This window comes from Lycorma delicatula, chromosome 8 (assembly GCF_047948215.1).
Source record: "Lycorma delicatula isolate Av1 chromosome 8, ASM4794821v1, whole genome shotgun sequence".
Classification (NCBI taxonomy): Eukaryota; Metazoa; Arthropoda; class Insecta; order Hemiptera; family Fulgoridae; genus Lycorma; species Lycorma delicatula.
In genome coordinates this window covers 22,154,552-22,181,900 of record NC_134462.1, presented here as the reverse complement: position 1 = coordinate 22,181,900, position 27,349 = coordinate 22,154,552, and the positions used below count along the sequence as shown (strand labels likewise).

The following is a 27,349-nucleotide window of genomic DNA, read 5'->3' as shown; positions in this document are numbered from 1 at the left end:
GAAACATTATAAAAGACGAAGTCTCGGTTATTGGAGACACACAACAGAGAAAAAGAGAAACAAGTACAAAATATGCTATAACTCTGATGTATCTGAGAGGGAGGCTCTCGCCACACTTTTCCAGGCGGCCAGGAGAGTCGTAACACAAGCACTAGATGCTGCCTATGTCTTGCCAGTGGGGAGCATTGGAAACTATATAAAAAAGATCCTACCGTATCTGCTAAGAAATAAGGAGACACCAATATATATATATATTGATGATACAAGGAGACAATAGTGTAAGACATGTGGGCACTAATCAAATACCCATCAAGAAAGCCACACCACCGGCGGATCAGAGCCGCACTGTTATGAAAGCCGAAGACAAGTCTTACGCTGAGCTCCTTAGGTCGATGAAGGGAGCGGTGTCGAGCGAGGAGGCCAATAATGTCATATCGTTGCGTAAGGGCCGCAATGAGGAGCTACACATTAGGATCGAAGGCGTAAAGAATGTAGAGAACTTTACCACTCTACTCAGGGACTATCAGGAACATCAGAGTCTAGATATGATGAAGGTGGTCAGGATTCAGTTATCTCCTATGTTGGCTTCTCCATGTCAGGTTTATACTTGAAAATAATTTTAGGCCAAATGTATTCTGAATTCATATTAATTCAGATCCTATGAAATAATAACAGTAAAAGATTTACAACTGCCAAAGATATAATACCACCACTTAACATTTTTATGAATCTTAATAAGTTTTATTAAACAACTTCTATAAACAAAAGACTTTGTACAATCATTGCAGCCACATAATTTCTCTTTAATATGAATATTAAGATGAGTTTTTAGATTAGAACTATAATTAAATGACTTTTGATAAATGTTACAATTATACTTTATCTCTTCAGAATGGATATTAAGATTCGTCTTTAAATTAATGCTGAAGTTAAAAGACTTTTGACAAACATAACATACATATTTTTTATCTCTAGTGTGGATATTACGATGTTGCTTTAAAGTACTTTTCTCATAAAAATATTTTTGACAAAAGTTGCAAATTTATCTTTGTTTTGAATATTAAGATGCGCATTTAAATTAGAAATAAAACCAAAAGACTTTTGACAAATGTTACAAACAAACTTTCTCTCTTTAGTAAGAATATTAAGATGACTCCTTAAACTATGCTTCACAAGAAAAGATTTTTGACAAATGTTACAAGTGTAAGTTTTCTCTTTAGTATAGGTATTAACATGTACCTTTAAACTAGAATTACAATTAAAACACTTTTAACAAATATTACAAAAATAAGTTTTCTCTTTAGTATGAATATTAAGGTGTGTTTTTTTAAAGTTGAATTATAACTAAAAGACTTTTCACAAATGTTACAAACATATTTTTAATATTGTAGTAAGTATTTCTGAGATGGTGTTTAAATAAAACCTTATGATACAAAGTTTTTTTTTTTTTTTACAATTATCACAATCATATTTTTTCTCTTTTATGTGACAGTTAATGTGGAGCCTTAATAATACTTCAAAAAAAAAATCTTTTATTGTAATATTTACACACATTTCCTTCTGCATTCTTGCTCAGTGAGTATGACTCATTTATCGTATTAATATTTTCATTTGAATTCTATAATGTAACATTGATGTATCCCTTACTATCCTCAATGACTTCATTATCCTGTAAAATTACACAGTAGAATGTTTAACAAATTAATACTGGATTGCATATTATTAAATGTTAATTGGCAGAAAGTATGCAAACACAATCAATTGCACTCAATATAACAATTCCAACTACAAAATAATTAAAAATGTGATTAATAACTGTATTTAAAAGCCCTAATAAACAAAACTTTTATTGAGTTAATTCAGTTCAAAAGAGGTGTTTTTGAATAATAATAATAATAATAATGCCTTGAGGTAGATAATCCCCACGTCCGGAACACAACATCTATGTTCCACGTCCAGGGCAGCAACAGCTGTACTTAAGTACATCATTACATATAGCTGGCTAACGGGGTTCCGAGTGTTGTTTCTCGGATGTGTTTTTTTCGGCTGATTTTCATCTATAGGCCGAATTACAGGACTGGACTATGTGGCTACCGAGTTAATTCCTCGGTTATGCTGTCAATGGTGCCCATGCATGTCGGTGCATGGGAGCTCTGAAAGCTTCGATGAGTAGGAGCCTGGAGTCAGTGCAGAGACTGCGCATCCGCTCTCTGCCAGGACATATGCCGGTTCCACCGGAGTACCGGATTGGACTTCCAAGGTTAGTAGCCCTGGAGTGGGGGTGTACCCCGGCGGCTAGCCTTGCTACAGAAGGGATCAACCGTTCATGAATATTGAACAATCAAACGTGGCAGAGGGTGCACGTAAACACCCTCATTTAGAATCCTCCTCTTCGCCACAAGCGAAGAGGAAAAAGAGCAAAGAGTGTGACAAAATCAAGAAAGATGCTGATATAATCAGTAAAGACTTACGTAAAAAGCTTATTTGGCTATAGTGTACCTAAGCCAAGATTTTTTATTACAAAGGAGAATGGAAACTTTCAAAAAGTTAGTCCATTCTTAATCGCAAGAGAAATTATAAATTGTGCTGGTGGTCCTGTTAAAGAAATTCGAAAGACTTTTAATGGATTGCACGTCGAAACTATCAACGACGTGCAAAGCCAGAAAGTCCAGGCATTGAAGAAGATCAGTGAATTTGCGGTTCTGTCCAACCGCAAGTGTCAACGATTCGGAAACACAGCAGCTAGATGTGAAGCGCAGGAAATATGCATATGTGGAGAGAAAACACATGACGGGGACCACCCATGTAAAGACCCTCCAACCTGCGTTAACTGTAAAGGGCATCACAATTGTCGTTCAAGAAACTGCCCTACATATAATTTAGAAACAGCGATTCAGGAAGTTAAAACGCTTCAGAAGGTCAGTTATCCTGAAGCGAAGAAGATTGTTAATCAACGTACACCACGACCATCGACTTCTTATGCAGAAGCAGCGGCTGCCCCTTCCACATCTAAAATTAATGTGGAGCAGTTGCTTAACACGATGGCACCAAGTCTTGCGACAATGATTGGAAAGAATCATTGATTCAAAGATTGAGTCGACTCATTGGATGGAACAAACTAAACATGAGAAGGCTCACTCTCCGTCTGACGCCGTTGACATGAGAGACGCACCACCGCAGTTTAAATCACCAGCTAAACCTGCGATTACTAAGCCACCAACTGAAGTAAGAATAAAAAATCTTTACTTATCTCGCAAAGAGAAACGGATCACTCCGTCGTCTAGTCACAAGCTTAAAGAAATTGTGACAAGAAAATCTGAATCTACGGAAATGGAGGTACAAGTTATTATTGAGAAACCACCAGACGTAGAGAATATAAAACCTATACCAATAGAGCCTCCAAAAGCGTAAAGATCAGCTTCGGTGAGAGCATCTATTTCAGCTGGACCCAGTAATGCAGTAGAGATAGAGTCCGGCTCATCCGCCGTGGAGACATCATCGCTTATTAGTTTAGATTCCCTAGCAAAGATGCTAACAGCACCGACGAAACTTTCATCAACTGACGTCAGCCGCAGAACGTCACTGGCATCCGAAATAGAGGAAGACGATGCCATGTCTGAGGCCTCAGATACGTTGTCATCAGAGGTTGAGGCCGTCAGAAGAATGGAGAAACGCAAGAAAGGATGGCTGAAAGGAAAGCCTAGAAAGTAATATTCTGGATTTGAAGTTAGAAGAACGTAAATTTTTGAACATTTTTGATTCATAAGAATGTGAATAATTGAACCTTTTTTTATTTATTTTTGAAGTGGAATGGGGCTAATGACCAAAGTAGTCGATGCCCCTAAAAACCACAAAAAAAACAAATAATAATAATAATAATAATGCCCTGAGGTAGATGATAATCTCCACGTCCGGAACACAACATCTACGTTCCACGTCCAGGGCGGCAACAGCTGTACTTAAGTACATTACATATAGCTGGCTAACGGGGTTCCGAGTATTGTTTCTCGGATATGATTTTTTCGGCCGATTTTCATCTATAGGCCGATTTACAGGACTGGACTATGCGGCCACCTGCAGATACGAAATTCTTAACGATTATGGACATGGATTAATACTACCTTTAGAGCTGGTGATGTGGCGGCCACGGTCGAAGTTATTTGCAGGTGTAACGGAGACCTTTTGTTGTCCACATGCCCCCCGCGATGGCAAGCATGTAGTTAAGGTGCCCATGTTGTTTGGGGCATGGGAGCCCTGAAAGCCTCGGTGTGTAAAGGCTTGGAGTCAGTGCAGAGACTGCGCATCCGCTCTCTGCCAGGACATATGCCGGTTCCACCGGAGTACCGGAACGGACCTCCAGGGTTGGTAGCCCTGGAGTGGGGGTGTACCCCGGCGGCTAGCCTTACTACAGAAGGGATCAACCGTTCATGAATATTGAACAACCAAACGTGGCAGAGGGTTCACGTAAACACCCTCATCTAGAACCAACCGTTTCGCCTGAGGCAAAACGGAGAAAAAGCGCAGAATCTAGGAAAATTGAAGTTGAGGCTAGAAAAAGCTTGCAAAAAGCTTTCTTCAAAAGCAATGTTCCAAAGCCAAAATACTTAGTTATTACAAAAGAAGACGTTAATTTCTCGAAGGCGAGTCCATTTCTCATTGCTCGAGAAATAACAAAATGTGCTGGAGGCCCTGTTAAGGAAATTAGGGAAACTTTCACGGGACTTCATGTAGAGACTGTAAATGATATACAGTCTCAGAAGATCCTAGGGCTGAAAAAGATTGGAGAACTAGCTGTACATGTCGATCCCCACGGTACGCTCAACACCTCAAGGGGTGTAGTCGTCTGTCGGGATCTTCTAAATTGTTCGGAGCAAGAAATTGTTGAGTAGTTGTCATCACAGAGTAATAGAGTGTCGCCGATTGAACATGAGGAGGAATGGCGAAGTCCTACATTTAACTGGCCTACATTGCCGGAGAAGATAAGAACGGGGATACATCGTTTGGATGTGCGGGCATTTATCCCGCAGCCAATGCGATGCTTCAAATGCCAACGCTTTGGCCACACCGCTATAAAATGTGAGAGAACGCAAATATGCATGTGCGGCGAAAGGTGCATGAGGGAGGGCCGTGTAAAGAGCCTCCTACCTGTATTAACTGCAGAGGACAGCATTCCTGTAGATCCAGGAACTGTCCTGTATACAAAGACAAAGTAGCTGTGCAGGAAGTTAAAACCCTGCAAAAGGTCAGCTACCTCGAAGCAAAGAAGATCGTAAACGCCCGCAGACCTACAGCAACAACAACCTATGCTCAGGCTGCAGCTGCTGTTCCTGCTCTTGTTCCAGTTGCGTTGATGAGAGTGCAATCATCAACAAACTTGCACCTACCTTGGCTGGCTTAATTGAGAGAATAATTGAAAATAAAATGAAGCCTCTCAGCACTAAAGAACCTGTTAAGCCAAAAATAATTGTACAGCCTCCTGAAGACACATCTCCAAAACAGAAAGTCGCTCCAGTACAAAAGAAAATGGACACTAAACCTGAAATCCAAGTCCGTCTTAGCGAGATTTTAGTGGATGAAAAGAAAGTAACAGCTACAGAGTCTGTTATGGAGCCTCCCAAGCCTCCTGTAACTGAAGTGGCCTCTAAGCCTCAGAGGCCACAACAAATTTCACAGGGGGGACGAGTGTCCCCCTTCCACAGGCGGTGACCGGTGCGACCCCCGTGTCTGAGGTCGGCCTAGTTGCCGTCCCACAATCGGCGCCTGTAACCGGTGCCGATCCATGCCCGTCGTCGTCGGCGGCTTCGGTGGTCTCCGATTCGGAGACCGGAAGCTTCACGGGCGACGACCTTCACCTCGAACACGATGCTGTTCGTAAGATGGAGAAAAAAGAACAAAAGGGTGGCCGAAAGGCAAACCCAGACGATAATATAATTTTAAATCAGCGAGTCGATAGTACAATGGAACATCAATGGATGTTTTTCAAACATCCATGAGCTCCAACGCTTGGTACATGATGTAGACCCGATTTGTATATGTCTGCAAGAAACGCATTTCCCCCAAAATGAAAATTTTAAATTAAAAGGATTCGATACATTTCGGCGAGATCAACCGCCAAATATTAGAGTTAGAGGTGGAGTAGCCATACTAACATCGACCAGAGCTACCGCCGAAGCTGTTGATCTAAATACAAACCTGCAAGCGGTCGCCATTAGAATGAAGCGTCCGTTTCAGGTCACTGTTTGCAGCATATACTTGCCGAATTTTGATTGGAATAAGGATGACATAGCAAGATTAATTTTTGAGCTCCCCCACCTGTTTTACTGGTGGGTGACTTTAATGCTCATAATTCTCTCTGGGGATCGAATCGAGTAGATCCCCGCGGAAGAGAACTGGAAAGGTTCCTGATGAATTCAGAACTTATTATTTTAAACGACGTGTCAGGAACCTTTTTCAATGCCAGAGATTGATCGACGTCCTGTATAGATCTTGCACTTATAAGCGGATCGATAGCACCGAGGTACAGCTTCCATGTCTTAAGACGATTTGCATGGAAGCGATCATTTCCCGGTGCAAATTGTAACTGAAGTTACAAGAAAAACATATCCCATCTCTAAAAGATGGTTATTTGATAAGGCAGACTGGACGAGCTTCAGAGCTAGAACGATACTCCCTGAAACAACTGGAGTTATCGGAGACGATGTCGACGCCATAACAAATACGATACTTGAGTCGGCATCGAGATTTATTCCCAAAACATCTGGGAAACTTACGAAACAACCCGTTCCATGGTGGAACGAAGAAATAAGTGAAGCTATTAAAAGAAAGAAAAGAGCGTTTAACGCCTTCAAGAAACATCCTACCCTACAAAATCTTATTGCCTTTAAAAAATACAGGGCGTATGCAAAACGTCTCATGATTGACTCGAAGAAACGATCCTGGCAGCAATACGTGTCATCCATCGACAGAACCACTACTGCGTCAGATGTTTGGAGGAAAGTGAAGGCGATTTGTGGGCGTAAAAATTTTGCGCCCATAACTAGCCTTCAAGATGAAGATGGAATTAAGGACACTACAAACGAAATCGGAGAGCTATTATCCAATCACTTTGAGAAAGCCAGCAAAACGACCAATTACGAGGAAGGTTTTCGGACCAAAAAAGAACTCGAAGGTCTACTAAATTTTAGAACTGAGTATAATTACTCATATAATGTACCATTTAAAATGGAAGAATTCACGAAAGCGTTGGAAAAAGCAGGTAACACAACTGCTGGTCCGGATGAAATCCATTATAATATGATCAAGCAGCTGAATACCACTGCAAAACGCAGATTATTAGAACTTTATAATCAAATATGGCTGGATGGAATGTACCCGCAGCAGTGGAAAAAAGCTCATGTTGTTCCAGTACCAAAGAAAAATAAAAATTTAACAGATCCCAATAGCTACCATCCTATTTCCTTGACGTATGCTATGGGAAAAATACTGAAAAAAATGATTAATATTCGACTCGTCTGGGCTTTAGAAAAAGAAAGCCTGATATCACCATATCAAGCAGGTTTTCAACAGTACCATTCCACCACTGATCAAATGATCAGCTTAGAGGACGTTATATATAACAGCTTTATTACAAGGAAACATTGTGTCGGAGTCTTCTTTGATCTTCAGAAGGCTTTCAGTATGACCTGGCGTCATGGTATAATGCTCCAGATACATGAATGGGGCATTCGTGGAAATCTGCCAGTCTTACTGAGCAACCATATGAATGACCATACTTTCCAAGTACGAGTCAATAGCGAATATTCATCTATAAGAAATTTGGAAAATGGCATACTGCAAGGTTTGCCATTGAACGGTACCTTGTTTACCATTGCCATTAATAAATTGATATTAGCCATTCCAGTAGAAATCAGCAAAAGCGTCTATGTTGATGATTTGGCAATTGTGTATGCCAGCAACAAGACTACTATGGTGAGGTACAAATTGCAACGAGCGATCAATGCTCTAAATGAAGTTGAAAGGAATAACGGATTCCAATTCTCACCAGAAAAAACGTGCTGTGTACACTTTTGTAGGAAGAGAATTCCTCATCAAAGTCCTGCGTTGACAATTGATGATAATCCAATACAATATAAAGACAACGTAAGATATTTAGGACTAGTATTGGATAAATCCCTTACATTGGGATTACATATACAGGACTTGAGTGATAGATGCAAAAGAGCCCTAAACATTATAAAATGTTTATCGAACTTAAATTGGGGCTCAGACAAAGAGACATTATTGAGATTGTATAAAGCATTGGTTCAATCTAAACTAGACTACGGGTGTATCGTATATTCATCCGCTAGAAAGTCTCACTTAAGAAAGTTAGACGTAATTCATAATAGCGGAATAAGATATGCAACAGGCGCTTTCCGCACAAGTCCGGCGGCTAGTCTGATGTCTGAAGCCGGAATAATGCCACTACATTATAGAAGAGAGATCCTTTTGTTAAGATATGCAGCAAATGTATGGGCCTTCCCTGCTCATATAAATAATAAATTGTTTACGAATCATCCTATGGCTGCAGTATATGAACATCGTGCTACCTATTCCAGACCAGCCGGAATTAGGTACCACAAATTAAGAAGAAAATACGAAATTACTATACCAGAGACACTAGCAACTTCTACTAGAGAAATACCGCCATGGCTCTTACCAGCGGTAAATACAAGGTTTGATCTCTCTCAAGGAGAAATAAAAAAGAAACCAGCAGTGATCATCCAACAGGAATTTTTGGCAACCGTCAGTAGTTACGAAGAACATATTAGAATTTATACTGACGGTTCTAAAACCGAACGTGGTGTTGGGTGCTCAATATATGTAAATGGAGAAGCCCACTTTTGGAAACTGCCAGATGTGGCCAGTGTCTACACGGCAGAACTCACTGCAACTCAGCAAGCTCTTCGCTACACTGAACACTATTGCGAAGAGAGAGTGCTAATATGTTCAGATTCTTTAAGTGCACTTGTTGCAATTCGGAACAAGAACATTAAGGATGTCCTAATTGCAAACATCCTGTCCATTTTATACGTTCTATATCCACGAGGACAGCGATGCGTATTGGTATGGACTCCGGGGCATGCTGGTATTACAGGTAATGAAATCGGAGATGAAGCTGCCAGAAAAGCAACAGTCTGCGATGATTTGGATGCATTTCCTGTAAGAGTGGCAGATGTTAAAAACCGTCTAACAAACATAGTAAAAAACAAGTGGAATGCTGAATGGAGGAGTTTAAATACAAAATTAAACTCAGTAAAAACTTCTCCTTATAAATGGAAAAGCGACTTTAAGTTGACTCGCCGTGAACAAGTAGCGGTGATCAGACTTAGAATCAGTCACACGCGATTAACAAATTTATATTTGTTAACCGGCGAAGTGAAACCAATGTGCGGTGTTTGTAATAAAACACTGACAATCAAGCATCTAATAGAAGAGTGTACCTTATATGAGGACCTCAGAAAGAGGTTCCGTCTTAGAAATAATATTAGTGCTGATCTGGATATTGGAAATGAAGAAAATATAGTTGCATTTTTACACGCCAGTGGACTTCTTAAAAGTCTATAAAATGAAAGTTTAAAGCTGTGATAAAAGAATCTCTAAGCGGTAGTTTTATATATTTATAAGGGAGTCTCGAAGCGTGGCACGTATAGTGACGGGAGGTAGCCCTCTTGCCTAGGCCATCCTGGCTCTTCTGCACTCAAGAGCAGTGAGTCGGGGTGTGTCCGATGATGACATGAGGGCGCGAGGCTATGGGTGTGGGCGGTGCATGCCTGTAGCCTGTTTATAAGAAGGGGTCAACTGCCATGGCACCCTGGCGCGACTGATATACTGCTCAACGGCAGCTCTGGTCGCCCGAGGGTGCTTAAACAAACTATAAACGAGACTCGTAGAAGAAAGAAAGAAAGAAATGGTATTGATAAGTTGAAATTTTAATTTCATGCTCTTTTGAGAACCTTATCTCAAATTTTAATATCAGGGCCCTTTACAACCCGTAAGTGTTTGTGATTGTCCTTGTCTTTTATGTCTTAATGTATATTGTGAAGTTTGTGTTTTTTAAATAAAATGTAAGGGCCCTTTACATATGACGATCCTGATGGAGATAATAATTTCTTTTAAAGAATGTGACGAGGGCTAATGACCTTAGCAGTCGATGCCCATAAAAATTCAGAAAAAAAAAATTATAATAATAATTATTAGTCTCTTATTATTATTATTATTATTATTATTAAGAGACTTTAACTATGTAGTATAATAGTTAACTTTCTCATTATCATACAATTCTTTCTCTATAGTCTTATGATATGTTTCAAAAAACTGCTTAAACCCAAAAGTTCTATGGTAATGCATAATATTGTATATATTTAATTACTTCTGCTTGCTACTTCTGCTTATTATGGTATATTTAATACCATAAAAATCTCAATGCAGATATAACCAAAATATGCATCAGTATTATCTTTTGGTCATTAGATATTATATATACACCAAAATTCAAAAGTGGCAGTGCCCAACCTGTAGCTTGTGAGTAATGTGATGCTCGGGTACTGGTTTAATGTGGCTTTGCATTCAGATTTTAAATAAATGTGAGTTTCTATTTTCTTCAACATATAAATTAGCATGAAATCTTTAAAAAATAATAAAAGGAATTATTAAAGGTAATTTGCCATGATTTTGTGTTTTCTTGAACTGAATTTTCAGGTGCTATTATTTTCTACCATTACTGTTTTTTTTAGTCAATTACCTTTATAGTTAACCTTAAAAATGCTATATATAAAATATAGGTCATTAAATATGAAGCGTATGGTGGTTTTTGTTTCAAATTGATAATTTAAAAACCTGTTATCATCCTTTCCACAAATCTTTGAAGAAAATGTCTAAAATTGGTTGAACTGTCATTACAAAATGGCCACTAAAGAATAAAACATTTAAAATTAAAATAAAATCTATTTGCATTCTTTACATATTTTACAATGGAATGGCAAAAACATTAACAACACTCACTGCATAACATCAAAGGTTTTATAAACAACTGCCCAATTCATATTATTGTACACAGCATAAATGACAGCATAGACATTTTAAAATTAAATCTGGTATGGGTGAAAATGAAGATATGGTATGGGTGAAAATGAAGATATAACATCTTGTACTATTTTTATGATATTTATACTTCCATTCCTTTACTTACTTACAATTAGTTTTTCATTTCTGATGAATATGTTAAGGAAAAATTATTGTTTTTAGAACTAGAAAACAAAGTAATGTCATCATGGAGGCAGCATATACTTACTGCTTAACAATGAATGAGTTAACAATGGCATCTACGTCAACTTAAACAGATTCTACCACTATTTTAGATACTGCTAATTAGATTTCACTCAAGCATAATGCCATTGAAAATGAATAGATTTTTACTATACAGTAAAAAAAATTTTTGGAAACAAATTCTAGTTTATAATTGAACAACGCACATACAAATAACAAAGAAATTATCATTTTAAATTGGAGTCAATGGATGCAATATAAATTGACTTTTTAACATGTTCGCTGTGGAATTATTTTAAGCACATTTTGCTAAGTGCTGACCCGGTCCCTGGAGACCAGAACCTACCTTACCTTGTGTTTAGTGCGGCTGGGTTTGACTGAAAACTCACCTCAGTGTGGCTGCTTTTTTTTCTCTTTAACATGATTTTTTCAATTATTCTATAAAATATTATAATAACAAATAAGCAATTTTAAGGGTTTTTCGTAAATATTTACCTTCCACTTGCTGGCAGTACGAAACGCACTATTACTTAGTTGTGATCCTACCTCCAGAGTAAGGATGCAACAACTATTTAATTTACCTTTTTTAATAACTTATGAACACCAAATAATTTGGTTTTTTCCTGTCTGTTGTCGAGATTATTTGTTTGAATAATAATCAGTATCTGGTTAGGCCTAATGGTAAGAAAAATCCTTATGCTGACTATTTTTAAGTACTATTTTTCATACGTTTGTAAAACGCAAAGTTCCACGGCAAAAAAGAAAAACATGCTGTGAATCAATAAAAGAAATCAAAAAAGAATCTGCGGAATCAATGAGTAGCAAAGAAGCAGACAGAAAAGTGTACTAAGGTGACATATTTCTGCCAAGAGTGTGATGGCAATCCAGGTTATTGTCTGGAGCAGTAGTTCCCAAACTTTTCTGAGTTGCGGTGTCCTTTTTCAACTAAAATTTTTCCATGGTGCCATTCTCTAAGTGAAAGTATGAATACTTGTAAGAGATAAAAATAAATATAAATCGTGCATAGTCATTATTTTTTTACTTTATTAACATTAAATTAATAATGTCTTGGTTAATTAAATATATATGTTAATAATTAAATATATGTCTTGGTTCAATTAATTATAAAGCTTTTACAATATTTCTTGACGCCCCAGTGAAGAGGCCCCAGCTTTCTGGGGCGCTGCGGCGCACAATTTGAGAATTACTGGTCTGAGGTGTTTTAATTTGTACCATACTTCTATTTAAGCTGTAAAAATTTTAAAAAGCCAAGTTTTGTTAGAATATTATTAAAGTATTAATGAATTTTACTGTCTAGTGTTAATTCTTATATTACTTGATTTTTTAATGACATTTTGCATATATTTTTTTGTTTTTTAATTCTTGAATTAATACGGTATTTTTTAGAATGTAATTAATAAATCATTGAAAGAATAGTAGAACAAAATTAAATTAATTAATTTATATTTATAAACTAAATATACTAGAAATATTTATCCTTTTGTCTTATTTACTTATTTTGAACTGTTTTATATATTATTTTGCATTTAAATTATTTTAATATTATTTATTAAAAGTAAATGAAAATTCTTCTAATTAAAGTATTAAAAGGTAAAGAGTGAATTTATTTACAAATGGGTTCTGATTACTAGTGTGGTTCCGGACTCTGGTGTTAGGAAAGTTAAATACATCAGCAGTGTTACTCCAGATGCCGGTGACACGAACAACATGAAAATATGCCAAAACTAACCTAATAAAATAAATTTGTAAACTAAACGTAGCAGAAAAGTAAAACTTGATTCAATAGATATCATTGTGCTCCTGTACCCACACTACTGCTATCAGCAATAATTGTTCCTAATAGCTGCACTATTGCTAAGATATGTTCTGCACCCTGGGGATAGGAAACTCATTATCATCAAGGTAGGCAATTATTATATCACACTTAATTGAATAACCTTTCCTAGCACCGGGGACTGGAACAGCAGCAAATGTGTTAAATGACATATCAATGGTGACTGAATCAGCACAGAGAATGGAGGAACCCTCACTAATGCATATGCATTAAATATTATTAAATAAAACAAGTAGTATCAGTTCTTGTAATTCTTGTATTACAAGAGTGTTTAATAAGTATGTGCAAATTCAAGAGAGGGTGATTGTTTGTACTATATTATTGAGATCATTCTTAATTTCTGGCACCTCTGCTAGGAGATTCCATGTTTTAGTAAGTTACTGTATATTCATAATTCTGTTAATGATAGCCATATAAGTTGAACAAATATTATGATTTATGAAGAAATAGATGAAAGAGATTTTTGTGATGGGTCCAAATGTACTTTTTGAAAGCCAAAAACCACTCTGCAAACTGAGCTGTATGAATATTATGGTGAGTCAGCTACATAGAACAGTTTACAAGTGTTTCATTATTTTCAGATTGGTCATGGGAGCAAAAACAATGGTGAACATTCCGGGCAGCCTGTTGAATAACTGCAAAGAATACTGAAAAGTCATATGGTGATTGCAAACACAAAATTGAAAAGTGAATGATATTGCTAAGACAACAGATATCTCAAATGAACAGGTACATAATATTTTACATTCATTTTTTTATTGTGAAAACTGTCCGCACGGTGGATATTGCATTTGTTTACAATTGATAAAAAACGTGAAGAAGTAAGCACTTCTAAGAACATTTTGGGGCTGTTTCAATGTAACCTAGAGTAATTTTTGCACTGTTTCAAAACAGCTGATGAAACTTAGACAGATCACTGTTGACCTGAAACTGATGAACAATCAAAACATTAGATTGCAGTTGGGAACTTGCTTCAAAAAAGTCAAAAACCATTTCATCCGCACGAACTGTGATGGATACTTGCTATCTTTTGAGAAACTTGTCATTATTTTCAAAACAATAACTGGGAAATGTTATGCATCTTTGTGGATCTTCTAAATGAGGAAGTAAAAAAAAAAAAACATTTGATGAAAAAACGATTGTTCTTCACCAAGGTCACTCTCTTAAGCAGTCATAATCAGTAAAACTGTTCAAATTACTCTATGAAATTCTTCCACATTCCCTCTGCTTGCCAGACTTAGCACCTCTGTGTTGTTATCAATTTCAGTATAAGAAAACGTGGTTTGCTAGTAAATTAAAAAAAAATGAAAAGAGCTGAAGTATGAAAGAGCTGAAGCTAAGAAAAGATGAAGTTATTTCTTGTTACTCTACAATAGTACTGATTAAAATATTTAACAATATTCTACTTACTTTTCTAGGTAATAAGTTTTCTTCTGTTTTCATAGTTTGTAGAAACTCGCCATTAATTTCAACATCCTCATTTTTCACATTAAAATTAAGCTGTGACATATCTTCATCTTTCATGGAAATGTCCAATTCCTGTGACAATAAAGAAAACTTCCTCTTACAAAACTGAAATCATGTAAAATAGCAGACTTATTATTACATGTGATTTGAAAATATACTTCTGTTACAAAAGTATCATTCATCAAAGATTAGAAAGCTCAGTTAAAATGCTGGATGGGGAAGGCCTGCTGGACTGGCAGGGAGGCATTATGAACATCAACATAAGCACACTCTACATGCACATATATCAGTGTACTATGCAGTAAACATGCTTCTCTTAATAATGCTACTTTATTTTTAAGGTGTGTTCACAGTGCTGCTTTATTTATTTGACCAACCAGTTCAGACATTTTTTCCCAGCCATTTTTTTTGCAACATTTCTGGTATTTAAATTAACCAATTAAAAACATGTATAAAAGAAAATGATGAGATATGCACACTTCAAATGAAGTTATACACTTTTCTAAAAACAGAAATTACCACAACTAGGATAAATCACACACACACACACACACACACATGTACAATAAGACTAAAAAAAAATCATTAGCAACTTGAATACCAGTTTTCTGTATTTAACAACTTGCATTTGATAGAATGTCTTATCGTCTTAACATTAGTTGTATTCTTAAATTATGACTGTCAAAAACTACAAATAAAAAACTATTAAATTATTAGGGAAAACGCAATTATTATTAGCGCAAATGACAGATGGATGGCAACTCAGATCAGCAGAGCGAATAGTTGAACCCTCACCAATGCCCATATATTTACTGTAGTTATAGAAAGTAAAACCACTTTATTTTCTAATTCTTGAAATATTTTAAATTATTAAATATATTCTAATAGAATGCATTCAATATACAAATTACATTTATTAAAATACTTTCAAGTAATATTTTACTCACTTGATTATGTAACAACTCCTCTTTTGTCTGCGAAGTTTATAAAAACTCATCACTTATCTCAACTTCCTCATTTTTAATATTGAAATTAACCTGTGATATATCTTCATTTTTTAAGGAAATGTCCAATTCCTATGACAATAAACAGGAATAAAGAAAACACCTACTCTGAAACCAATGTGAACATGCAAACTAACAAAAGTTACCTTATTTGCCTTGAAAGGAAATTTCTGTTTTTGAAGATGAAAAATATCATGTTTGAGAATCTTCATGTAAATATTTATATTATCAAGAATAAGTATTCCTAAAATATTGGACAACCAAACAAAAAAAAAAAGTTGAGAAGTTTTCTCACAAAAACTAGATACTATAAACATTCAGCTATTAAAGAAATACCTTGTACCATTAACCCTAAATCTGGATATAGAAGTGAAAGACATTATTAACATGTTTTAAAATATTAATTTTGTAATAAAAACTTCATAAATACACACACAACTATACTTTACTATACTAAGAAAATAATGAACTACTATCATTGATACTAATATGAGGAATTTTTTTTTTTGCAACCATCTATCATACACAGCCTTATATGTTAGTAGGTAGTAGACTAATGAAAAAGGCATGAATAGATTTTTAAATACATATTAATATCAAAATTTACAAATTCTAGAGTAAATGGGGCAAACAGCTGCCATTTTCTTAAATAGATGCTTTAACACTTTTTATTGTGTTTTTCACAGTTTTTTCAGATTTTATTGGATATTTAATACAGCTTCTTTAAGATGGACCTTCAATTGCTCTAGTGTTTATGATTTATTCCTATAAGCGTTTTCTTTGAGGTAATCCCAAAGAAAAAAATCTGGCAGTCTAATGTGGGAATCTTGATGACCATAAGCCATGACACTAATAGCAATCAACAAAGAATCTGTAAATGAAAATAATTGTTGAATTTGGGTAGTGTGATATTTTATTGTCATGTTGTAACCAACAGTATCAATCTTCCTCTTCCAAGAGTGCAATGAATTGGAATAAAATACTTTGATATAATTCTGCATTACTAATGTATTCTAAGAAAACAAGGTCAAGAAATTTTTTGTGATATCCCACACTAATCACCCATCTTCTGTGGATGTAATGATTTTTTCTTGATATGCACTCAAATTTTCAACACTCCAAATTCTAATGTTTTACCTAGCCATCCAAATGGAGCAATGCCTCATCTGAGGAAAATAAAATACAGTCTATAAAATTAATTCCCTCGCACACAAATCGATGAAACCAATGACTAACCATATTTCTTTGTCAGCATCAACAACTCGATGAACTGTTTGAATTTGGTATTGTCATAGGTTTAACTGTTTGGTTACCTAATGATTATGGCAAATTAATTTCATCTGGCAAGTGTCCAATTGAATTTTTCCAGGGCAGTTAATCGGTCATTGATTTCAGCGAATATGGCTGGATTTAACACTGTCCTCGATCTTTTGTATTCCATGTCATTAACACATGTTACTGAATTTAGTCACTAATCTCAACACTGATGTTCTATTTAGAAATGGTGTATCTCGGTAATTATGTGAAAAGATTCTTGCACTGCAATCACTGCTTATACTTACGTATAACTACAACAAAAACACGTTCTACTTATGAAAAGCATAATGCACTGAGGATTATCACTGTTATGGTTATTGATAGTAGGCCTGCTGCACAGGCGTGATAAGTCAGATGTAGGAGGGGTCCATTCTAGCAAAACATGGGAGAGTAGGGTTGTCAATTTAATTTTATACAAGCCTGATCAGGCTTGCATAAAATTAAAGCAGCCTGATCGGTTGCTTCTATATGGGACACCTGTATATTATTAATTGATAAAGGTACTTCAAAGGGTTTCCTCCCTTTTCTTTAAACCAATAGATTTCAGAAAATTACAGTATACATTTTGTAGTTTTTCTCTGATAAAAATTATGTAAGGTTTTGATATAGGTTTTTTAAAAATTTCACTGTATCACTTAAGTACAAATAAAGTCAATAATATTGTTAAATACTAATTTTTTAACAAGATATTATCACACATAAAACAACAGGTGTTTTAAAAATTAGAAAAAATTTATTTCATCTGAATCATATTAAACACAGTAAACAGCTCAGAATTAATTTTTTGTTTGTTTTAATTCACGATAGAAAAATAATTTATTAACAAAAATAAATATTGTGTTTGTAGAACTTTAAAATATAAAACACAAAATATTTCAATACATAATGAATACATATAAGTACATAACAAAAATGGTAGACATCAAATAGTACCAAAACTTCATTATCAATAAATGTTTTAAAAAATAAAACACATGTTGGAAGGAAGTATGTTTTCCTATACATTTCTAGAGATTAAAATTCTCTGATTAAAAAAATATACATATAGTAATATTATAATCTAAGACATAATAATGAAGTTATACACAAAACATAATACAAAATAATAACTGTAAATACATAGTAAGATTGTGAGAGACATTTTTTTGACAATGCAGTTTCACATGTATGGACATGAGTAGTAGCAGGTCTTGGCTGAAACAAGATTTGGCAAAAAATGTTTTAATGTTCTTACGATGCAAAATTATCATAAAAAAGGTTTTAATAAATTTAAAGTTCTAAAAGGCTGTTAGATATTGTATTAAAGGCTATTGGAATTCCTTGATTCTCAATTACTGCAAATTAAACAAGTCTCTAAAACTAATTCCTAAAAGTTAGTTTCATATAAACTTATTTTATGGCCAGTTTGCAAGTCATGTCATGCTACGGTTGATTTCTCCAGTCTTCAGTATTTTTAATTAGACGATCCTTTATGCAAGGTGAAATATTCCACCTAGTTTTTCAAATATATCCTAAATTCAAATTACTATATTAAATAAATTTACTGATGTATGCTCTGATGGAATTTTTATCCATTGGATTCCCAAGCACAAAAGCCAATTTTTAAGACAGTCAAGGTTAAAATTAAAGTTAACACTGCGTTAACTTTAATTTTAAAAGTATTTTACCTCATAACTTATATGAACTACAACTAAATAAAATCTAAATAATTAATTAAATTAATGTGGTAGATATCACTTAAAATGTACTGACTGCTGTGACTAAATTTAACTATCCAGGTGGAAATACATTAAATGACACAGACTTACTGTCAGCTTGTACAAGATATGTTACAACAAATGATCAAATGAACGATCTATTTTATTATTAGAATAATAAAGGAGATTGAATTACGAGTTGAAATGTAGTTGACGTTACAAAAAACTGAATGACTCATCATATCTGTACAGTACCACTGTAATATCTTTCAATCTTGTTTTGTTTCATTCTAAAGTTCTATTTATCAGCTGCTTTACCAGATTATTAAAAACATTTATAACCAATATAACTGATTTATAATGACTGATGTCACATGTTTGTTAATCAAAGCATAGGAGACACAAAGTGTTGCTATAAATAAATTGGTTTTAATGAAGATGATACTTCATTATCTATTCTAACCGATGATATAAAATGCTATATTTTATGTCAGATGCTGACAAATACAAATACTGGTGCAGCTATGAAAATATAGCAAGAGAAATTGTAACAGATAGAGATGAAGTAAACAATTTAATATTTGAAGAAAATGAAGCAGTAAGTGGTGCTGATCCCAAGAAAACATTTTGAATCTCTGAAGAATGGCAACTATAAAACACATGGAAACATTTTTTAAACTTATTTCTACTTCCTCAATTACTTTCTGTTTTTAGCCACAAATCTGCTCTCTTTTTAATTCAATATTATTACAAGTACTGCTGACTAAAAAATAAGCTGTAATAAAAGTAAATGTCAATCTACAGTTGTTTAACATAAATCTTAGCCAACTGATGTGAATAATGTGATTTAAAAGCTAAAATATACTCTGAGTATTCTCTGCTACAGTATAGCATGCAAACTTTCATGATTTTTTTTCCTGGGCGCACAATGAGGTGTCGTTATCAGCGCCCAGACACAAAATTACCTAAGTAAATGATTAAAAATTAAAATGATTGAAAATGCCTATGTGGAATGCTAGGTTCGAAATAAAACCAAAATAAAAAAAGTATATTAAAAATCTAGCATGAAACAATAAAATTACCAAATGTCAAAAGACAGAAACATGAAAGTTTTAATCAATTGTTTGAATCCAGGTGCATGGCCTTAAGAAATTGTTAACATATTAGACACATCGATATATTGTTGCCAAAGATATTTTGTGTTAGACCCTAGTTTAAACTTCCAATACAATGCCGCATAATAGACACAGTCCACAAGAATGTGGTGCACCATTAGTTGGCAGTTGCAGCTAACACAATTGGGTGCATCATTCTGAGTCAACATATATCCATGAGTGAGCCTTGTGTGCTCTATTCGCAAATGGCAAGTAATAACCTACTCACGACGGTTATTCCTACATGAAGAGTTCCAGGTGACACAGTGTTCTTAACTGCATAACATTTATTGTTGATGGTAGCATTCCATTCACTTTTTCACTAATCATGAACCATCCTCTTATGACTAGAGGTCCAGTAGAACTCACAGTTGTGTTATACTGAATCAATTCAGAGGTAACAGACTATATCACAGACAATAGGGTGTCTGGAGTACATGTCCCTAATCATGTGCAAGGCACTCATGAAATCTGAACAGAGAAGTATACATTGGAATGTTGGGCTAAGTATATTTAAGACCTTGTTAATAACATACAGCTCCGCAATAAAAACACTGGCGATGCTGGGAAGGTCAAACATTTATGTTCTACTGGCAACCACAAAAGCACAACCAACAGAGTTAACAAGTCTAGAGCAATCTGTATAAACGGATCTGTATATAATAGCATTTGGATTTGTGCTATATACAATAATGAAAAATTTTTCTAGTAAGGTAATCGGATTTGTGTCCTTTTTTTGGTATCGGCTGAGACTAAGGCAATAATTCACAAGGCCAATGTAGATAATAACATTGAGTGCAGGAGATAATTGTATATTTAGAAATAAGAAAAGCTGATGAGCTCTGATGGATAGAGGAGCAGTATATACTGGCCTTTCCTCATATTGATTAACATGCTGGTTGGAGAATACCACAGCAAAAAATTAGGATGATTTGGTTGTGCATTAATGCGAGCTACACAGCAACACATCATTTGGTTCTGTCAATTCCAGAGAGATGGCTTACCACATTAGTGGTGACTTAACTAGTAGACTTACCCCAGGGCTTCAACGAAATGCACTTGTATAGAGAGGGATAAATGAAAGATGGACTACATCGAGCATCTTTAGAACTGTAGCCTGTGGGGACGAATAAGCCATGCACCCATAGTCTAAGTGGGAATGGAGGAGAGCTCAGTAGAAGCACAACATGCATACTTGATCAGCACCCCAACAAGAATTAGATACAACTCTCTGCATGTCTAGCATTTTTAAACATTTTACCTTCAGCTCCTTTAAATGTTACTCATGTTAGTTGTTCATCAAACCATCATTTTGTTCATCAAAAATCTTACCCATGTGCATGCTTCAACTGGTTCACCATGAAGAAACAGTTGAGGGTGTCAACATGTTCCCTCAAGCATAAATAGCTAACGCATACTTTCATTAGCGATTTTGGTCATTGATAATCTTTAGGCCTTTAAAAAACCTTCAAATAAGTACCATAGAACTAGCTGATCTAGAAGATAACACAACTGAAGATAACTGCACAACTGACTGGTATTATCTTCATGTGCAAATAACTGCACATACAACATTCTTCACCAAACATAAGGCCACAGGTGTTTTGTTATATACAATATAATAACTATAATAAAATGAACCACTTCATTTTTAAATCTTACATCTTCTGATATAACCATGCTAGTTTCTTCAATTGCAAGAGGATCTACTAGTGGAGCATCACCACAACTGAAATCAGAAGGGTTCTCTTTAACTTGTGCAGGAACCAATTTCTGAAAAAAAAAAAAAATCAAAATTAAATCCAACTGTTCAACAATTTCTAAACAGTATAAGCATTTCATCCAAATGACATCAATGAAATGAGGTGAGTTTTGATAAAATTCAGATGAATAAATTCTGGACAAATAAGATTAATTGAACAAAAAAAAAACTTACATCATCACATGATGTATCACTTCTGGGTGGGTGATGTGGTAAAAATAAACATAATTTTTTCTCCAAGTTACCCTGTCCAGTTTCCAATTTGATTGGGTTATTACATGATGGAGGTTCACAAACGAAGATATCACTTACAGGGGTATCCAGTATCTGTAGAACAAAAAACATTAAATCAATTTAAATATCTAGGACGGCAACAAAAACCAAATTACACTGCATTTATTAGAATGTTTAAAATACAAGATGCCACCTAAAAATTCCTGAAATTTATTTAAACATGTTGGGGTTTATGGTCACGTTGAACACTACAAACTATATTTTAATTCTTCACTTACAGCTTAAGCCCAAATTAAGCATTATATTTCATCAACACTGTAAGCAATGCTAAAATTCTTTTCTATCATTGAAAATCAAAAATAATACTTTAAATAAAATTAAAAGTAAGTCAATAAAATGCAGTGTGACTTGCATTAGATAAATAAACATGCTGTTTATTGTAAATAAATGTACTTCTTTATCAACTATAACTTAGTTTGAAGTATAGAAGTGTTCCATTCCACTTGTGCTGTCAGGTGTTGCTATCTAGCAAAGGCTAGGGCTCTCTGACAAGCTTGGTGATCTGATCATGCAATGTCCTACATCATAATACCGCAAGGAGTGGTCATTATGATATAGCAACCTTCTACTCATTCAGTGCTCGAATCTGACCCAGAGAGGTCATGTTGCACATTCATGTTTGGATGAATGTGCAACGTGATTGGATGAAAATGTTTGGATGAATTAGTTTTATACTTATATGTTATTCAGTTTAATCATATGCGTTACATAATATGCTTTATTAAGTTCAATTATATGTTATCGAAATATCAAGACGACAACAAATTAACAATTCAACAAGCAACAAAGCGTTTTTTCAATTCATCACTTATGAAAATACAGTCCAACCTCGCTCTAAAATCTACCACAACGTGTTAATCTACCAGATCTAACAAACGTTTTATGGTCATGGCGGGCCAGATCCAATAGGTCGCTGGATCCAGAGGATAGGAAAGTGGCCGCACCTACCATGTCTCATGGTCGCTGCTACATCTGGTACCACGTTTCATAACCACGATCAACTCCACAATTTCATGGTACACCATCGCCAGATCAACTACTGCATCTGGTAACCAACGTTTCATCATCAAGTCGCTGTATTAACAACATGAACTTCGCCGTCACAGCATTCATCCAGGGTCTTCAATAACGTCAAATCCAGTCACCAAGGCGGTATTTATAATAAGTATATTTAAAACAGAAAGGTGTACATTAAAAGTGCAATTAACAAAATTAATATTAGTGAAATATTCAGATTAAATATTTCAATGGTTTATAATACCATCTATTTGTGGCTATAAAGATATAGCAGGTACCAGAAGTAAACTTTCTTCCCGGTTTGGGTAAGATTCGCTTGCTACAGCTGTAAAAAGCTTGCACACTCACGATCACAGATCATATTTCATTTTTCGTTGACCTGCATAGGCAGATACAATCGTATTATATATTTACAAGCATCTAGTTAATTCAACCTTATGCATAGACAATATTTTAACAACATTGTTTTTGTATACAATTTTTATCTTTCTAATACTATTTCTTCATTTCATTATAACTTCACTAACTTTACTTCATTCAGATTCAATATTATCTCTGTTTATATCATTTCTATAAAAATTTAATAAAGAAACGAGGCATTGTAAAAAATGGCATAACAAGATTAAAAATATTTATTGACAACTTCAACCCCGAATCAGATGATTAAGATCTATTTACTATTAAATTCAACAAACTATTAGAATACGAAAAGGCATTTTTTGAAGTTCAATCTGAAATAGAGTTACATAAAGATAAAGACCTACAAGACCGACACACATATGACGATCTCTTTGACAAACTTAAATTAAGACAAAAAGGTAGAAAATCATTTCAAAATTTCAGAAGTAACTGATGCAATTAAAGCGATTAACAAACCTAATCCAATTAAGTTAAAACCTGTACAAATCGAGCCCTTTCACGGTGATGTAAAGGCTTGGCATACATTTTTTGATCTTTTTAATAGTTTAGTTCACAACCGAGAAAAACTTTCTAATGTTGAAAACTTTTACTACCTCACAAATTTCTCAGGGGATAACGCACTTGATGTAATAAAAATTGATCAGTAACGTCTGAAAATTATGAAACTGCTATAAAATTACTTAAAGATCGTTATGATAACAAAATGCTAATTGCAGCTACACATGCTTTAGAAATTATTAATTTAAAACCATTAAAAAAGGAAAATTCTGAAAATTTATCTAAGTTCATTGACCAAGTTAATTCAAACATTAATGCATTGAAAAATATAAATATTGAATATTTAGAATTTATTGTAATACAGATAATTACACAAAACTTAAATTTAAGTAGTTTAAGAAACTGGGAACAATCATTAGAAGGTAATGAATTCCCTAAGTTAGAACACCTTATGTCTTTCTTAGAATCTAAACGTAAATTACTTGAATCCACAGACACAATTCAAAGTAATAAAACGGCACAGCCGTCTAATATATGATTTAGCGGCAAAAAATATGATTATTTAAAACCTAGTTCTAGTAAAAATGTACTTCATGTAAATAATTCTATGTGTACATTATGTAAAACTAGCAATCATCCATTGTATCGATGTGATAAGTTTTTAAGTTATAATGTTAATGAAAGAAAAAGTTTTGTGTTTCAAGAAAAATTATGTCTTAATTGTTTATGTAAACAACATGTGAAAGATTTCCCAAGCAAATCATAATGTAAAAAATTCTCACTGAAGCATCATATGCTAATACAATTAGATAAAACGCTGGAAGTCAGCAATTAAATCTTCTAAGCCGAATCAAGCTCCTTCGGTTAGCAGTTCATATTTTAGTTTAAAATCAGAACCTAACAAGTCTGTTTTACTTGCAAAAGCAATAGTTAACGTTAAGAATAAAAAAGGTAATTTCATCCAAGCTAGAGTCTTGCTTCCGCTTCGATGATTTCATTTTGTACTGAAAGGTTTACCGCCAAACTTGGGCTTCAAACTCAAACTGTTCTCATGCCAATCACAGGCATTAGCAATGTCGTTACCAAATCTAAGTTACGTATTGATTTAAATATTAATTCTAGATATGAAGATTTTACTTTTAATGTGAAATGTCATGTAATGCCATCCATTACAGGTTTGTTACCTAATGATCTTGTAAACGTAAGACTGGGAAATTCCTTCTCACCTTTTTCTAGCCGGTCCTCATTTTAATATTCCTGGGCAAATCGACATTCTCCTAGGAGCTCAATATTATCTTTCTCTACTTAAGCTTGTTCAATTAACTCATAATTCCAATCATACCATACTTCAAGAAACTCGTCTTGGTTTCATAGTCTCTGGTCAAATCTCTACTAAATCTAGTAAGCGGAAAAATAATTCAGATTCAATATCACTTCTTGTTAGTAATAAACAGCTTTCCTCTCAATTAGAATCATTTTGGAGATCTGAAGAGATAGAAAATCATTTACCAACCAAGGAGGAATCTTTCTGCGAAAAACATTTAGTTGAAAATACCTTTCGTGATCAACGAGGCAGATTTGTTGTGTCTCTTCCTCGAATTGATCACATGCAACCTGTAGATTCATCTCAGTCTAAGGTTCCATATGAAACCTTTTATTTGCCCCATCACGCCGTATTTCGTGAATCTTTCACCACTACTAAAACAAGAGTAGTATTTGATGGTAGTGCGAAAACTTCCAATGACCAATCACTCAATTCAATTCTTGCTACAGGTTCCGTAGTACAACAAGATTTATTTTCAATTATAATTCGTTTTAGAACTCATAGATATGTGCTATCAGGCGATATTCCTAAAATGTATAGACAAATTCGCATAAATCCTCAAGACTTTCCATTGCAAAGAATCCTCTGGTATGATAATGACAACTGATCAATCGTTCCATACAATTTACAGACAGTTACTTATGATTTAGCACCTTCAAGTTTTCTAGCAACAAGATGTTTGATTGAAATTTCAAATCAAAATGAAGCCTCCTTTCCTCAAGCTTGCCAATCAATCAAGCAAGATTTCTGTGTCAATGATTTGCTCACTGGTTGTGACAGCATCGATCAGTTACAACAATTATACAATGATGATTTCATTACTGCTTAACAAATACGGACTTTCACTGCATAAATGTCATTCAAACCTGCCTGATATGTTTGAGAATTCTGATTCCTTCATCAAATTAGACAAGGATGAAAATATCAAGACACTTGGATTATATTGGAATCCTCAAGAGGATAATTTCATTTGTCACATCAAATCAAAGGATAATAATGCTTCTTACACCAAACGTTCTATTTTGTCAATTATTTCTTCATTGTTCGATCCCTTGGGTCTACTTGCTCCTACAATCGTTCCATTTAAAGTGTTCATATAATAGTTATGGTGCTCCAACCTTCAATGGGATGAAGTTCTTCCTGCTCCGCTAGCTGAAAAATGGAATTTTCTGTACTCTCAGCTCAAATCTTCAAGTAATTTTAAGATTCCTAGATTAGTTAAAATTAGTTTAAGTAAGTTATCAATTGCACGGATTTTGTGATGTAAGCATTAGCGTATATGGTGCTTGTCTATTCATCAGATCTGTTGATAGTAATGGATACGTTGAAATCCACTTACTATGTTCAAAATCTAGAGTTGCGCCAGTCAAGCAAATCTCTATTCCAAAGTTGGAGCTGAATGCTCCAACTATTATAACTATTACCTCGTTTATTGAATAAGGTTAAGTGTATTTTAGGTATAAGGTTTCATTCAATCCACTTTTGGTCGGATTCTCAAGTAGTATGTTACTGGTTATCATCGCTTCCCAATCGATGGATAATATTCGTCGCAAATAGAGTTTGCGAAATACAAGAGTTAACTAAGGAATGCTTATGGAAGCATGTTCATTCAAGGAATAACTCTGCAGACATCTTGTCACATGGTTGTATGTCGGACGCATTAACTTCATTATAACTTTGGTGGAATGGTCCATCTTTTCTGAAGGAAGAGGAGAACGCTTGGCCATCCAATCAATCTGTTATTTCTATGATTCCGTCAGATTCGCTTAAGGAAGAGAAGTCCAGCAAAACTAATGTGTTTTCAGCTGCTCTTCAAAGTCATTTTCTTCGTTCGGACGAACATTAAAAATACTTTCATATTGCCATCGCTTTATTTATAATTTAAGAAATAAAAATAATCGTATATTATCAGATCTTTCTCCACGAGAAATCCATTCCACTTTAGAAATTCTTGTTCGCCAAACCCAAGAATTGTATTTTCCAAAAGAATTAAGCGATTTAAGAAAAAATTCTGCTGTATCTAGAAAAAGCAAATTAGTTCTCTCGACCCATTTTTAGAGCAAAATGGTATTATTCGCGTTGGAGGTCGTTTAAGTTTTTCAAACTATGATTTTAAGTCCTCATGGTCATCTCACTCGATTGATTATTTCTCATGAGCATTTAAGATTTTCCCATGGAGGATTACAATTAATTCGTTCCTCACCTAGACAAAATTATTGGATCGTTAATTCCA

At 34.6% G+C, this 27,349-nt stretch overlaps 2 protein-coding genes across 2 annotated transcripts; one reads left to right on the top strand and one right to left on the bottom strand.

Annotated features, from left to right (window-relative positions):
• Positions 1-1,505: 1,505 nt before the first annotated feature.
• On the bottom strand, positions 1,506-24,860 carry LOC142329148 (uncharacterized). Its single transcript, XM_075373488.1, has 6 exons — positions 24,837-24,860; positions 21,738-21,890; positions 21,464-21,574; positions 15,577-15,705; positions 14,573-14,701; positions 1,506-1,669 (listed from the first exon to the last, which is right to left on the bottom strand). Exons 1-4 carry the CDS (start codon positions 24,858-24,860, stop codon positions 15,613-15,615), a joined length of 381 nt encoding a protein of 126 aa, XP_075229603.1. The 3' UTR covers positions 1,506-1,669; positions 14,573-14,701; positions 15,577-15,612.
• A 5-nt stretch (positions 24,861-24,865) lies between these two features.
• Positions 24,866-25,723, top strand: LOC142329147 (uncharacterized). Its single transcript, XM_075373487.1, has 2 exons — positions 24,866-24,889; positions 25,103-25,723. Exons 1-2 carry the CDS (start codon positions 24,866-24,868, stop codon positions 25,721-25,723), a joined length of 645 nt encoding a protein of 214 aa, XP_075229602.1.
• The last annotated feature ends 1,626 nt before the right edge of the window (positions 25,724-27,349 follow it).